Source organism: Ranitomeya imitator, chromosome 2 (genome assembly GCF_032444005.1).
Source record: "Ranitomeya imitator isolate aRanImi1 chromosome 2, aRanImi1.pri, whole genome shotgun sequence".
Classification (NCBI taxonomy): Eukaryota; Metazoa; Chordata; class Amphibia; order Anura; family Dendrobatidae; genus Ranitomeya; species Ranitomeya imitator.
Window position 1 is genome coordinate 769,459,308 of NC_091283.1, and position 12,658 is coordinate 769,471,965.

The following is a 12,658-nucleotide window of genomic DNA, read 5'->3' on the forward strand; positions in this document are numbered from 1 at the left end:
TACCCGGCGAGTAGAAAAGCTCTTATATACAGTTGTACAAATTGGATTCAGTGTCAATGCTGCGTTAGAAAATACACAATATTCTAGTAATGCATTGTTACAGGGATTCAGTTAGATGCTAATATGGTGTATTAAAAAAGGAAAAAAAAAAAAAACCAAGACTAAAATTCAAGTTAATGCAATACATTTCTGTGTGTAGAATTAAATATAGACAAACCCATTTACATCAAGAATGGTGTCTGTTAAAGTGCTGATAAAGTACTTTTGTGAATGTTCAGGAAATATACTAAAATCTGCATAGAGCTTGATGTCTCTGAAAACGCTACAATGTGTTCACATTGTTTAATTGTCTCCCCGGGTGGCAGAACAGACAGGTGACGTAGTCCAGAGGTCGGGCTCATCCTTCCGCGGCAGCGTCGGGCTTTACTATTTGATAGGTAATTAGGTATTCTGGGTAGGCCTGCAGAACAATTAATATACATGTTAGCAATTTCTCCAGCAGCATACAATTACCATGAAAGGGATGTCCACTATTGAACAACCCCTTCTTAAATGGTATAGTACCCCTAGAAAAAAACAAAAAAAAAACCCATACTTAACGCTTGGACCAACACCAAACCTGCAATGTCCAAGCTGTTTCTTGCAGTCCTTCATGACATTCGCCGTACATATACGGCGTGACGATTGTGCGGGCCGTCTCCCAGCGCCAGCACCATCAAAAGTGGGTCTAATAGCTTATCACGGGTGTTTGAGTGAGTCCACTGTCAATAGTGAGCGAGACATCAATCGGCATAAAAGAGAGAAAGCTCAGCTCAGACTGGTGCAACGCGGATTGTGAACTCCATTGTAACACCAGGTCAAAAAATGGCTGCAGTATTACCCAGGTACGGTGGCCTGAAAGCTCCAGCTCCGAGCAGAAGCTGACAAGCCTTCTCTGTGTGCTATTGCCTGATCTAATGTCCTGCAATGCAAAAGCACACGTATTTGCCATTTCCATGTCCGAAACGACCTATCCAATAAAAGTGTCCAACCAGTTAAACCTTTCAGTGAACATTATTAAAAAAAGAGAAAAAAAAAATGGCAAAAACTATGCCTTTTCATCATATTACTAAAGACGGGGAACACAACACGATCAAAAAGTCGAAAGTAACTGAAAATGGTATAGCTGAAAACGTCATCTTGTGCCATAAAAAAACAAGTAAACCAACGTAAAAATAAAAAGCCTATAGATCTAAGAATACGGCGATGCAAAAAATTATTTTTTCTATAATGTAGCTTTTATTGTGCAAAAGCCCCAAAGCAAAAAATAAATAAAAATACATAAATGTGGTGCTGGCAAGAATGCTGGAAGCATTATCTGCTATCCAACCGACCCCCTGTTTGCACTGGTGTGGCTTATTAGGGGCAGAGAAGGGTGGAGATATATGGAAACCAAGCAGGTGGGAAGGTGGATACAAATGTTTGACCCCGCCGGGAAGTGCTGAGCGCCCGTGCTTGGTTTGAACAGTCATTCTGTGCGGACAGAGGCCCTTAAAGCACAGGGACAGTCAGACAATTACCTGTTCTCCCCTGTAGATCACATACTCCGCCAGAGCAAGCCCATTGACACTCGGCCGGCCAGTGACCGAGTGATGGCCAGGAGGAGAATGAGCCATCTTCATTGCACTGAACTGAAGGAAAGATTTCCCCAATGTCACTCGACAAAACAGCAGCTGCCTGTGCGAACGGACACAAAACGGTGTGAGATACACTGGAAGGACAAGAGTGATGGGACACCTACACTCAACGTTATAAGGGCTTCCACTTTTCTGGAAAGACTTTCTACAAGACTTAAATTATGTCTGTGAGAATTTTTGCACATTCATCCAGAAGAGAAAATGTGAGGTCAGAAACTGATATTAGATGAAAGTGACCGACTCATTAACTACACTCTGTGCATTAATGACTGAAGTGTAATATACAGGAATATTCAGGTGAATGACTTTCCCCACTACAAACACTCCATTGGTAGAGGCAAGGTGACCACAGGTCCACATTTAATGGTCATGTGCAAGTGAAACAGAGCCTGGAAAGGTCTTCCCCAGCAGTTTCTGCATCTCCTGCACCACGCGAGATGAGTTGAGTGAATTTTTCAAAATTTGGTTCCGGTTACAAAACACAGCCGAATGTCAATGGGACTAGAAATTACCGAATATGTTCGGAACCGATCAAACAAATTCGGCACGAATAGGGTTAACAATATGGCGCGAACATGGAAAATTCAGATTCGGTGACCAATTCTAAACATATTCGCTCAACTCTAGAGATGAGAAGTGGCTCGGGCTTATTTTGAGCCATTTTCTTTACATGAGGACTTTAACATTTAGCCTAAACCAAGATAAGGCTGCCCTCTAGTGGAGGAAAAACTAATAGTACATTGCGATCAACTAGGCGTTCAATTATTTTTCTTTTTCTGTTGTAAACGTTTAAGAAATAAATCAAATATTCACTACATATTACAAATATATTCCTCCAAGTATAGTTAATAAGAAAATGTCCATAAATTAATCACAATACAGTCCTTATTACACTACCCACGTAAAGTATTATAGAAGTGCACCCACCTATGGCAAATGTAACAAGAACGGTCCTTGTGAAGGGGGCATCCTGTGCCTCCGCCAATGCCATACACATACTGGTTGCTTTTTGATGAGTTTTCAGCAAAGTAAATGCCAGCTCCGAACATACCACCAATGTAAGCGTGCCTTTCATCAAACCCCTTGTGAATAATGGCATTTACAAATGGGGACCCTGTGAAAGATTAGGCACATCACAAATCAATGGTGAGGGTATGTTAGGCTATTTGAGCCAGTTTAGAGGTAGAGAATGGGTAGATTTTGGCGCATGACTATTTTTTTTTTTTATTTAGCAGCGCTCTCCACTTTTATAGCCACTATCTACTCAGCAGGGGCACGAGAGAATGTGACCAGACCAGTTTACTATAATTTAAGACACAATTATCTCAGACATGGCACAGATTTCAGTTTGTGGTGCCTGGACAGACAAGATGCACTATAATTACAGACGTGCACAATTTAACAATTTGGCGCATCCTAAGCAAATAGGCTTCTTCTATTTAAGTCTTTGTAAATTACATAAGTAAATTTAATTACCGTATATACTCGAGTATAAGCCGAGATTTTCAGCCCACTTTTTTGGGCTGAAAGTGACCCTCTCGGCTTATACTCGAGTCATTGTCGGGGGGTCGGCAGGGGAGCGGCGCGGTGACATACTCACCTGCTCCTGGCGCTGTCCCTGCATGTCTGATGGTCTCCGGGCAGTTCTTCCTGTGTTCAGGAAAAGTAATGAATATGGACGCATATTCATTACTGTAATGAGCTACACGTGACCGCTGAACACAGGAAGATGCCGCCGGCTCCCGGAGACCATCTGACAGTGAGACGCTGCCAGGGACCGCGCCGGGAGCAGGTGAGTATATCGGGGGAGGTGAGCATTGCGCGATAGTCACCTTCCTCGTTCCACACGCCGGGCGCCGCTCTGTCTTCCATCCTCTGCACTGACTGTTCAGGTCAGAGGGCGCGATGACGCGATTAGCGTGCGTGCCGCCCTCTGCCTGAACAGTCAGTGCAGAGGATGGAAGACAGAGCAGCGCGCAGCGGTGGAACGAGGAAGGTGACTATCGCAAGTGCCGGGGGCCTGAGCGAAGAGAGGTGAGTATGTGATTTTTTTTAATCGCAGCAACAGCAAATGGGGCAAATGTGTGGAGCATCTCATCTCAAGGGGCCACAATGTATGGAGCATCATATGGGGCCACAATGTATGGAGCATCATATGGGGCCACAATGTATGGAGCATCATATGGGGCCACAATGTATGGAGCATCATATGGGGCCACAATGTATGGAGCATCTCATGGGGCCACAATGTATGGAGCATCTCATGGGGCCACAATGTATGGAGCATCTCATGGGGCCACAATGTATGGAGCATCTCATGGGGCCACAATGTATGGAGCATCTCATGGGGCCACAATGTATGGAGCATCTCATGGGGCCACAATGTATGGAGCATCTCATGGGGCCACAATGTATGGAGCATCTCATGGGGCCACAATGTATGGAGCATCTCATGGGGCCACAATGTATGGAGCATCATATGGGGCCACAATGTATGGAGCATCATATGGGGCCACAATGTATGGAGCATCTCATGGGGCCACAATGTATGGAGCATCTCATGGGGCCACAATGTATGGAGCATCTCATGGGGCCACAATGTATGGAGCATCATATGGGGCCACAATGTATGGAGCATCTCATGGGGACACAATGTATGGAGCATCTCATGGGGCCACAATGTATGGAGCATCTCATGGGGCCACAATGTATGGAGCATCATATGGGGCCACAATGTATGGAGCATCATATGGGGCCACAATGTATGGAGCATCTTATGGGGCCACAATGTATGGAGCATCTCATGGGGCCACAATGTATGGAGCATCTCATGGGGCCACAATGTATGGAGCATCTCATGGGGCCACAATGTATGGAGCATCTCATGGGGCCACAATGTATGGAGCATCATATGGGGCCACAATGTATGGAGCATCATATGGGGCCACAATGTATGGAGCATCATATGGGGCCACAATGTATGGAGCATCTCATGGTGCCACAATGTATGGAGCATCATATGGGGCCACAATGTATGGAGCATCTCATGGGGCCACAATGTATGGAGCATCTCATGGGGCCACAATGTATGGAGCATCTTATGGGGCTACAATGTATGGAGCATCGTATGGGGCCATAATGTGTGGAGCATCTCATGGGGCATAATGTGTGGAGTATCTCATGGGGCATAATGTGCGGAGCATCTTATGGGGCCATCAACCTTTATGCAGCATTATATGGGGCAAATGTTTCTATGGAGCATCTTATGGGGCCATTATTAACCTTTGTGCAGCATTATATGGGGCATATTTTAATATGGAGCATTATGTGGGGCGTATTTTGTATGGAGCATCTTATGGGGCCATAATTAACTTTATGGAGCATTATATGGGGCTCCTGATTCAATATGGATATTCAAAAACACTTAACCTACTGATGTCTCAATTTTACTTTTATTGGTATCTATTTTTATTTTTGACATTTACCCGCAGCTGCTGCATTTTCCACCCTAGGCTTATACTCGAGTCAATAAGTTTTCCCAGTTTTTTGTGGCAAAATTAGGGGGGACGGCTTATACTCGGGTCGGCTTATACTCGAGTATATACGGTAGTATCAATGAATTTGCAGATCTGCCAAATCACTGCAGGTCCTTGTTAGGAGTGGACGCATTATGTGTGCCAGAGCAAATGTGAAATCATTTGGAAAAGATGAGGTCAAGCTGGGACATTTTTATGAAATGGAATCGGTCAGGTCAAAAACCAATATATAACTGATAATTATGTGATTCTTCTGCAGAAGATCTTTTCATTCAAGTTTTCCTTTTATCTCATTAGATGCTGTGATCACTGTGGCTGCCTCCTTTCTGCTGCTCACATCCCTGGGTAATGAATATTCATGTAGTCACTGCCAGGCCCCATGTACTACCCTGCAAGGACACAATGAGGCAAAAGCGGCAACCTCCCAAACTCTGTAACAAGTCTCCAGCTAGCCTCCAGGAAGAAGGCGATCTGCAGAGTCTTCAGAGGCACCGGCAGAGGACTTTGAAGTAGCTGCTATGCAGAAAGAATACGCTAGGAGGTAACTCACATGTGCGATAGTTTGCCACCAATACAATACATGATGACGGAATAGAATAGGGCATATTTATTGGCGTAGTTTATGATGAATTTGACAGGCTAACGTGTCCCCTCCACTACCCATACGATGCTCATTTTAGTGTAAATGGCCAGGAATGGTGCGTAAATGCTGAAAAGCGCAATATTTTTGGGCAACCGTTGCGTTGTGCAAACATATTGCGACTTAAGGTGTTTACGCCAGATTGGAGTAAGCACCTTAAATGAATCGCCCCCTTAGCATCTGCTTTCCTATAATCTACCATTGATGGGATTGAGGACAAACAGAAGAAATTAATCAATGGCAAAATAAATTAGCTGACATAGAAAATACTTAAATAACCTAGAAATGCTGCATGATTGTGTTTATCACTCATTAATCTACATGTCATATGTTCATTAATAACGTTTTCTTCCACGTGCAGCGATGTGATTGGATGTGCCCCAAGCGTCATGTCAGCAGATCTGGACGGTAATCCATCACATATGTGCTTCACGTTCCCCAGAGACAAGTTTCAGAACACTGCCGAGACTCACCGTGAAAGAGCATTCTTTCATTAGCGTGATTATGGTTCTCCTCTGTAACTTCTTTTCTCCGGTGGGTGTATCTTTCCCAGAGCTTTTTATTGCACACCTTCTGAATCTAGACAGTTCCAGAGAATGAGAGTTACTACTACCTTACAATCAACCAGGTCTACATCGTGCACAAAACTGCTGAAGACGCATCACCTTACCTTTAGGATGTTGTATCTGTTAAATACACCACCTGCGTGGCCCCCGTCTCGATGTTCCCTGACTGTGCTCTGCATCTAAATATCAAATCTGCATCAATATATATTTTTGAAAGGCTTTCATAGCAAATTTGACTCCATTAATAACTACTAATAATTGTAGAGAAATACAAATGAAACACTGGTGCTTCCCCTATTCCTCTACAGCAGTGTTCCCCAACTCCGGTCCTCAAGAGTCACCAACAGGTCATGTTTTCAGGATTTCCTTAGTATTGCACAGGTGATAATTGCATCATCTGCACAGGCAATAATTCCATCACCTGTGCAATTCTAAGGAAATCCTGAAAACATGACCTGTTGGTGGCTCTCGAGGACCGGAGTTGGGGAACACTGCTCTAGAGGATATAGCTGCTGGTAGAGAAAACGGTTCTGAGTGCTGGCCATCGATTAATAAATTGGTATGTAATATCGCTACCGTGCTGAGATCGACAGAGCTGCCGAACAAACAGAACAAATGGGGGCTAGCAATTGTGCACATGCTAAAGTAATTAGATTTATATAGGCTGTTTGGACAGACTTGTAAGTCCACAGAAATCCACCTCTATGCGAGGTCTGTTGTGACTGTGTGTGTCATAGGCTATGTTGCACACAGGCTCAAATTTAATGCCGCAGGTAAAAAACTGCACTGTATTAATATATCTTATAGTTTATGTGCTCCGGGTGTGTTAATATCCTATCATTTAACTCAAACTTCTGTTTTGCTAGCACAGCAGCAATCTTGCTCCATCTAGCACTGTACTAGCATTACGATGCATGCATTTGTATAACCCTACCATTCTGAACCAAACTGCACCTTTGTGCATTTACCGGCACCATCACTAAATATCCATTTCAGTGTACATGTGGCACTGCGGTTTTTTACCTGTGGCATTGAATTAGAGCCTGTGTATAACACAACCTATGACACATATGGCCACAATGGACCTCACATTAAGGTGGATTTCTGTGGACTTACAAGTCCAAACAACCTATAGAAATATAATTACTTTCACAATTGCACTGTTATTAGCCCCCCATTTTAGTTCTAGCTCTGTATCGGTCTCAGCATGGTAGCAATCTAACGTATCCATCTTATATATGTATATTAAATTAAGAAAGAGGTATGAATGGTAGGATCACAAATGAAACAATACCTCTTCATCCACAGATAGAAATTCCTTATCATCTGGAGCAAGGTCGATTAATATAGTCCCGCTGTTCGATGTATTCAGTGTCAAGTATGGATTCAACCCTAGAAATTCCAACAAAATCATAAATCAATAAATGTAGAGTTTATATATGATTAACTGAGTTAAATTTGTGATGTGCATCATCAATACATAAACACGAGATCGTACACTCATCAAACCTGAACGTCATTCGCTCATCATTGTATCAATCGAAATTACTGTAAATATTTCATTGATACAAAAAGTAATAAAAGCTATAAATGCTACCTTGTTGGCCGGATATCAGCCTCTCCACGCCTTTTATGATTTTATGTCTGTGCCCATATGCATTAATTCCGATTTCCTTGAATTCTTTGTGTCCCATTTCAATTAGAACATCTAGTGTTATCTGTAAGCAGACCGGACACAGAATGTAGAATACATTGCAGAAAGAGCGGCTGGAAAAACGGGACATCACAGCACAAATCACACTTCTGCCTTCCTTAGGCTCTCCTCTACTACTGTCACAATTTGGACTTCATATCAATAGTTGTATGAGGGTCAATAATAACAAGGGTCTTATTATGCTTTACCTAAAGGGTTATTCTCATGTTATTTCATGGTTAAAGTTGCAAAGTGCAAAACAAGCAGCTTTGCAATTTAGTTTTCATTAAAAATAGTCTCTGTCCTCTGGCCTAGGTTACCGACCACCTCTGCAGTCTATCAACAGTGGCCAATCTAAAAGGCAAGTACAGTGCTTACACGCTATTTACAATAGAGCTGGTAAGTTCTGCTGTGACGGTGTGCGGATCGCTGGATTGAGCGCTCCTCTGATGCTACAGAATAAAAGCTTCCTCTGCATGAGGTGGGGCCAGGGGCGCAGCAATGATGCCAATTTGAAATATCAAAAGTGTCCTATGGCAAGTAGAATGCTGGGAAGAGTACATTGCTAAGAAGATGGGACAACCCTTGTACGCATCTGACTATTCCATTATACTGCCCCTATAATAAAACAGTGATGCTGAGTATAAGAAGTCATTGCCATTGTAGAAGCTTCATGTGGTAATGGTACAACTCTGGGATTACTAACTCACCTGCTCCCTCTCAAAGATCTCAATTAAGTGCTCAAGTCCAAGGTTCCTCAAAAACTGATTGATACTGAGATCCATGCCAGGTACTTAAAAGGAAAAAACAAAAAAAAACAAACACATGTATCATTCTGTGCAACAATGTCTAAACAATACAAGGTATATGAAAGCAATCTGCACAGCACTAGTTATTAACGGGGTATAACTAAGAATTTAAGGCATCGCCTATCTGTGGTCCACTGATCTGGATAATGGGGCTCTGAGGTGTGACCTTTGTAATTAGCCACAATGCTGTATGCACACATCCACTCCTTGTCTTTGCAACGGCCAAACCTGCAGCATCTGGCCACCTCACAGTCCTATAAACAATACATGGAGCGGTGGTGCACATGCAGAACACTCGCTCCAGCTATCATAAGATTAAAGGCGTTGTCCACTACTTTAGAATTGATGACCCAGCCTTATGATATCGGTGTTGGCTGCTGCCGGCCAGAAGTACTCACTTGCCAAGCTGTTTCGTCTTCTAATACTGCCTGGAGCATGGTGCTACACATCTGCCTCCTATTCAAAACAGTAAGAGGCAGATGGGCAGTACCATGCAGCGGTCATTATTAGAAGATGGCCAGCTCTGCAAGTAGGTACCTCCAGCCAGCAGCAGCCAACCCTGATAACAGCTTTTCGCGGGGGGGGTGTCGGACCCTGGTCGATCAGACATTGATGACCTGTCCTAGGGAGAGGTCATCAATGTTAAAATAGTGGACAACCTCTAAGTATAAGAAAAAGCTTAACCAATTTAATTGGAATCACACTAAATCTTTTTATGTGGTTGGACAACACCGGTAGCCCATGTATCTATCAGCATTATTTGCCATTTACCTTCTTCTTTTCTCTCTAAACCAACAGCTCCCTCACCAATGCCACTACTTTCTGATGGTGCGTCAGGGAAGCTTATAGCCAGGTTGTCCAAGCTGCTGGCAGCAGAGAGAGTTGGCGGACTGGAGGGCGCAGATGACAAAGCTGCGGCTGATGGGTTGATGGGCTGGGAAACATTGATCACCTGAGGTTTATAAAACGTGGGTAGAGCAGCGGACGGCATAGCTGCTGCCAGGAGGGCTCGGACGTCATCAGCCTGATTAACGAAACAATACAATAAACAGACGTGCAGCTTCTTGGATGATATGTACAAAAAGATCAGACGATTGTGATGTAAAATTATTGGGTGATAGGTAAACAGTAAAGGGGAAGAGCGCAGGACATAAATCAATATTTAAAGGGACACTGTCACCTGAATTTGGAGGGAACAATCTTCAGCCATAGAGGCGGGGTTTTTGGGTGTTTGATTCACCCTTTCCTTACCCGCTGGCTGCATGCTGGCTGCAATATTGGATTGAAGTTCATTCTCTGTCCTCCATAGTACACGCCTGCGCTGTGCAAGATTGCCTTGTGCAGGCATGTACTACGGAGGACAGAGAATGAACTTCAATCCAATATTGCAGCCAGCGGGTAAGGAAAGGGTGAATCAAACACCCAAAAACCCCGCCTCCATGGCTGAAGATTGTTCCCTCCAAATTCAGGTGACAGTGTCCCTTTAAAGGGAACCTGTCACCCCGTTTTTTCAGATTGAGATATAAATACTGTTAAATAGGGCCTGCGCTGTGTGTTACTATAGTGTATGTAGTGTACCCTGATTCCCCACCTATGCTGCGCAATACATTACCAAAGTCGCCGTTTTCGCCTGTCAATCAGGCTGGTCAGGTCAGGTGGGCGTGGTGACATCGCTCTTTTCTTCCCCAGCTTTCTGTTGGTGGCGTAGTGGTGTGCGCATGTCGCAGTGATGATTCCACTGCGCGCACGTGAAGAAGCAGCGCGCGATCTGCGCTATTACCCCCTGTCATCGGTGGGGGCGGCCATCTTCCTGGGGCCGCGCGTGCGCAGATGGAGTGCTCTGCTGCACGGGGCTTCAGGAAAATGGCCGCGGGATGCCGCGCGTGCGCAGAAGAGATCGCGGCGGCCATTTTCCCAAAGCCGTGTTTGCATCTCAGCTTTGGGAAAATGGCCGCGGGATGCCACGCGTGCGCAGAAGAGATCGCGGCAGCCATTTTCCCAAAGCTGAGATGCAAACTCGGCTTTGGGAAAATGGCCGCCGCGATCTCTTCTGCGCACGCGCGACATCCCGCGGCCATTTTCCTGAAGCCCCGTGCAGCAGAGCACTCCATCTGCGCACGCGCGGCCCCAGGAAGATGGCCGCCCCCACCGATGACAGGGGGTAACAGCGCAGATCGCGCGCTGCTTCTTCACGTGCGCGCAGTGGAATCGTCACTGCGACATGCGCACACCACTACGCCACCAACGGAAAGCTGGGGAAGAAAAGAGCGATGTCACCACGCCCACCTGACCTGACCAGCCTGATTGACAGGCGAAAACGGCGACTTTGGTAATGTATTTCTCAGCATAGGTGGGGAATCAGGGTACACTACATACACTATAGTAACGCACAGCGCAGGCCCTATTTAACAGTATTTATATCTCAATCTCAAAAAACGGGGTGACAGGTTCCCTTTAAGAGGAGAGAGACAAGAAGTAGTGAAGAATTCAAGGCATTTTCACAGTAGAAGCAAAATGTTGTCAATTTCTGAGGAACACACAGAATTTAACTAATGTAGTTAAATACTTACTCCAACCAAGTCTAAGGAGGTTTGTCCCTCTTGATTTTTCAGAGTAGGGTCTGCCCCGTGTGCCAAGAGCAGGGCACACAGCTGCGTTCTTCCCTTCTGAGCAGCTTCATGCAGGGGTGTGAAAGCCCACTTGTCAGTGGCGTTAACACATGCATTGAATTTTATAAGCAAAGCGGCCACGTCCACATGCTGTAAACAACAACAACACCCCGGCGGGTTAGTACAACACATATGCGTATAGGTACCATATAATGCCATAGCTGATCTCTGTGGAAAAGTAGAAACCATTTCATTCACACACTGAGGGGAAGACTCACCAAAAGCTTTTATGCACAAAATACTGTCGGAAAATGTTTAAGAATGTTGGTGGGGCTCAAATGTTGGAAACCAGTAAGATAAGTGTACACAACTGGTAAATATGGCATTAGTAGAGCATATGGGTAATGAGCAGAAGTACTACAGATCACCGTATACGTGCACCCATCTATGTAAATATATGCCTATATAATGTCCTTCATAATCTCTACAGCAGAATATTTCGGAGGCATACCCCATAAGAAGCTGCATTGTGCAATGGGATTAGTCCTCCTTTATCTTGGGCATTTACATCAGCGCCATGTTGGAGCAAGTATTCAGCAACCTCTAGGTTATTATAGCCAGCTGGTAAAAACAGAAAAAAATTGGGTCACGTTTTCCGTATCATTGCAGTCTAAGTACAAACAATTAAGTAAAAGACAGTCCAAGACATAATTTAGCTACAGCAAATATGAGAGGAGAAAAAAAAAGCACTGGCATTATGATCACAAACATTGTTGCTCTATAGGCTATTTTAGCCTTTTTAGCCCTTTCTTTTGCTGCACTACACTAAGTGACTACATGGCAGGTTGTATGTTTGGACCCTTATTTCCCAGATTTGCTATGCAATCATTACCTTAGCACCCCCTTGTGTGTTTTTGTGGCTATTTTTGTCTACATGGGAACCTACATTTGTGGGTATTTATTCCCGTTACAACAAGGGAACTAATACCACACACAGCAATTATATGTCAGGTTATATATTTGGGCCTTATTATCCCAGATGTATACACAGTCATCATTCTGGCATTTTCTTGTTGTGGTTTTGTTGGCTATTTGGCTGCATGGGACCCCACAACAGTGGGTATTCCTT

At 44.3% G+C, this 12,658-nt stretch overlaps 1 protein-coding gene across 2 annotated transcripts in view; it reads right to left on the reverse strand.

Annotated features, from left to right (window-relative positions):
• Positions 1-259: 259 nt before the first annotated feature.
• TNKS2 (tankyrase 2) overlaps positions 260-12,658 on the reverse strand; it is a 98,682-nt gene continuing 86,283 nt past the window's right edge. For both annotated transcript variants that reach the window (XM_069753462.1, XM_069753463.1), the window contains exons 17-27: positions 12,041-12,150; positions 11,491-11,679; positions 9,692-9,944; positions 8,822-8,904; positions 8,016-8,136; positions 7,713-7,810; positions 6,523-6,597; positions 6,326-6,431; positions 2,604-2,790; positions 1,560-1,716; positions 260-460 (exon numbers count right to left, since the gene is read on the reverse strand). In XM_069753462.1, coding sequence (XP_069609563.1) covers positions 398-460; positions 1,560-1,716; positions 2,604-2,790; positions 6,326-6,431; positions 6,523-6,597; positions 7,713-7,810; positions 8,016-8,136; positions 8,822-8,904; positions 9,692-9,944; positions 11,491-11,679; positions 12,041-12,150 — 1,442 coding nt within the window. In that variant the 3' untranslated portion in view covers positions 260-397. The remainder of the gene's footprint in view (positions 461-1,559; positions 1,717-2,603; positions 2,791-6,325; positions 6,432-6,522; positions 6,598-7,712; positions 7,811-8,015; positions 8,137-8,821; positions 8,905-9,691; positions 9,945-11,490; positions 11,680-12,040; positions 12,151-12,658) is intronic.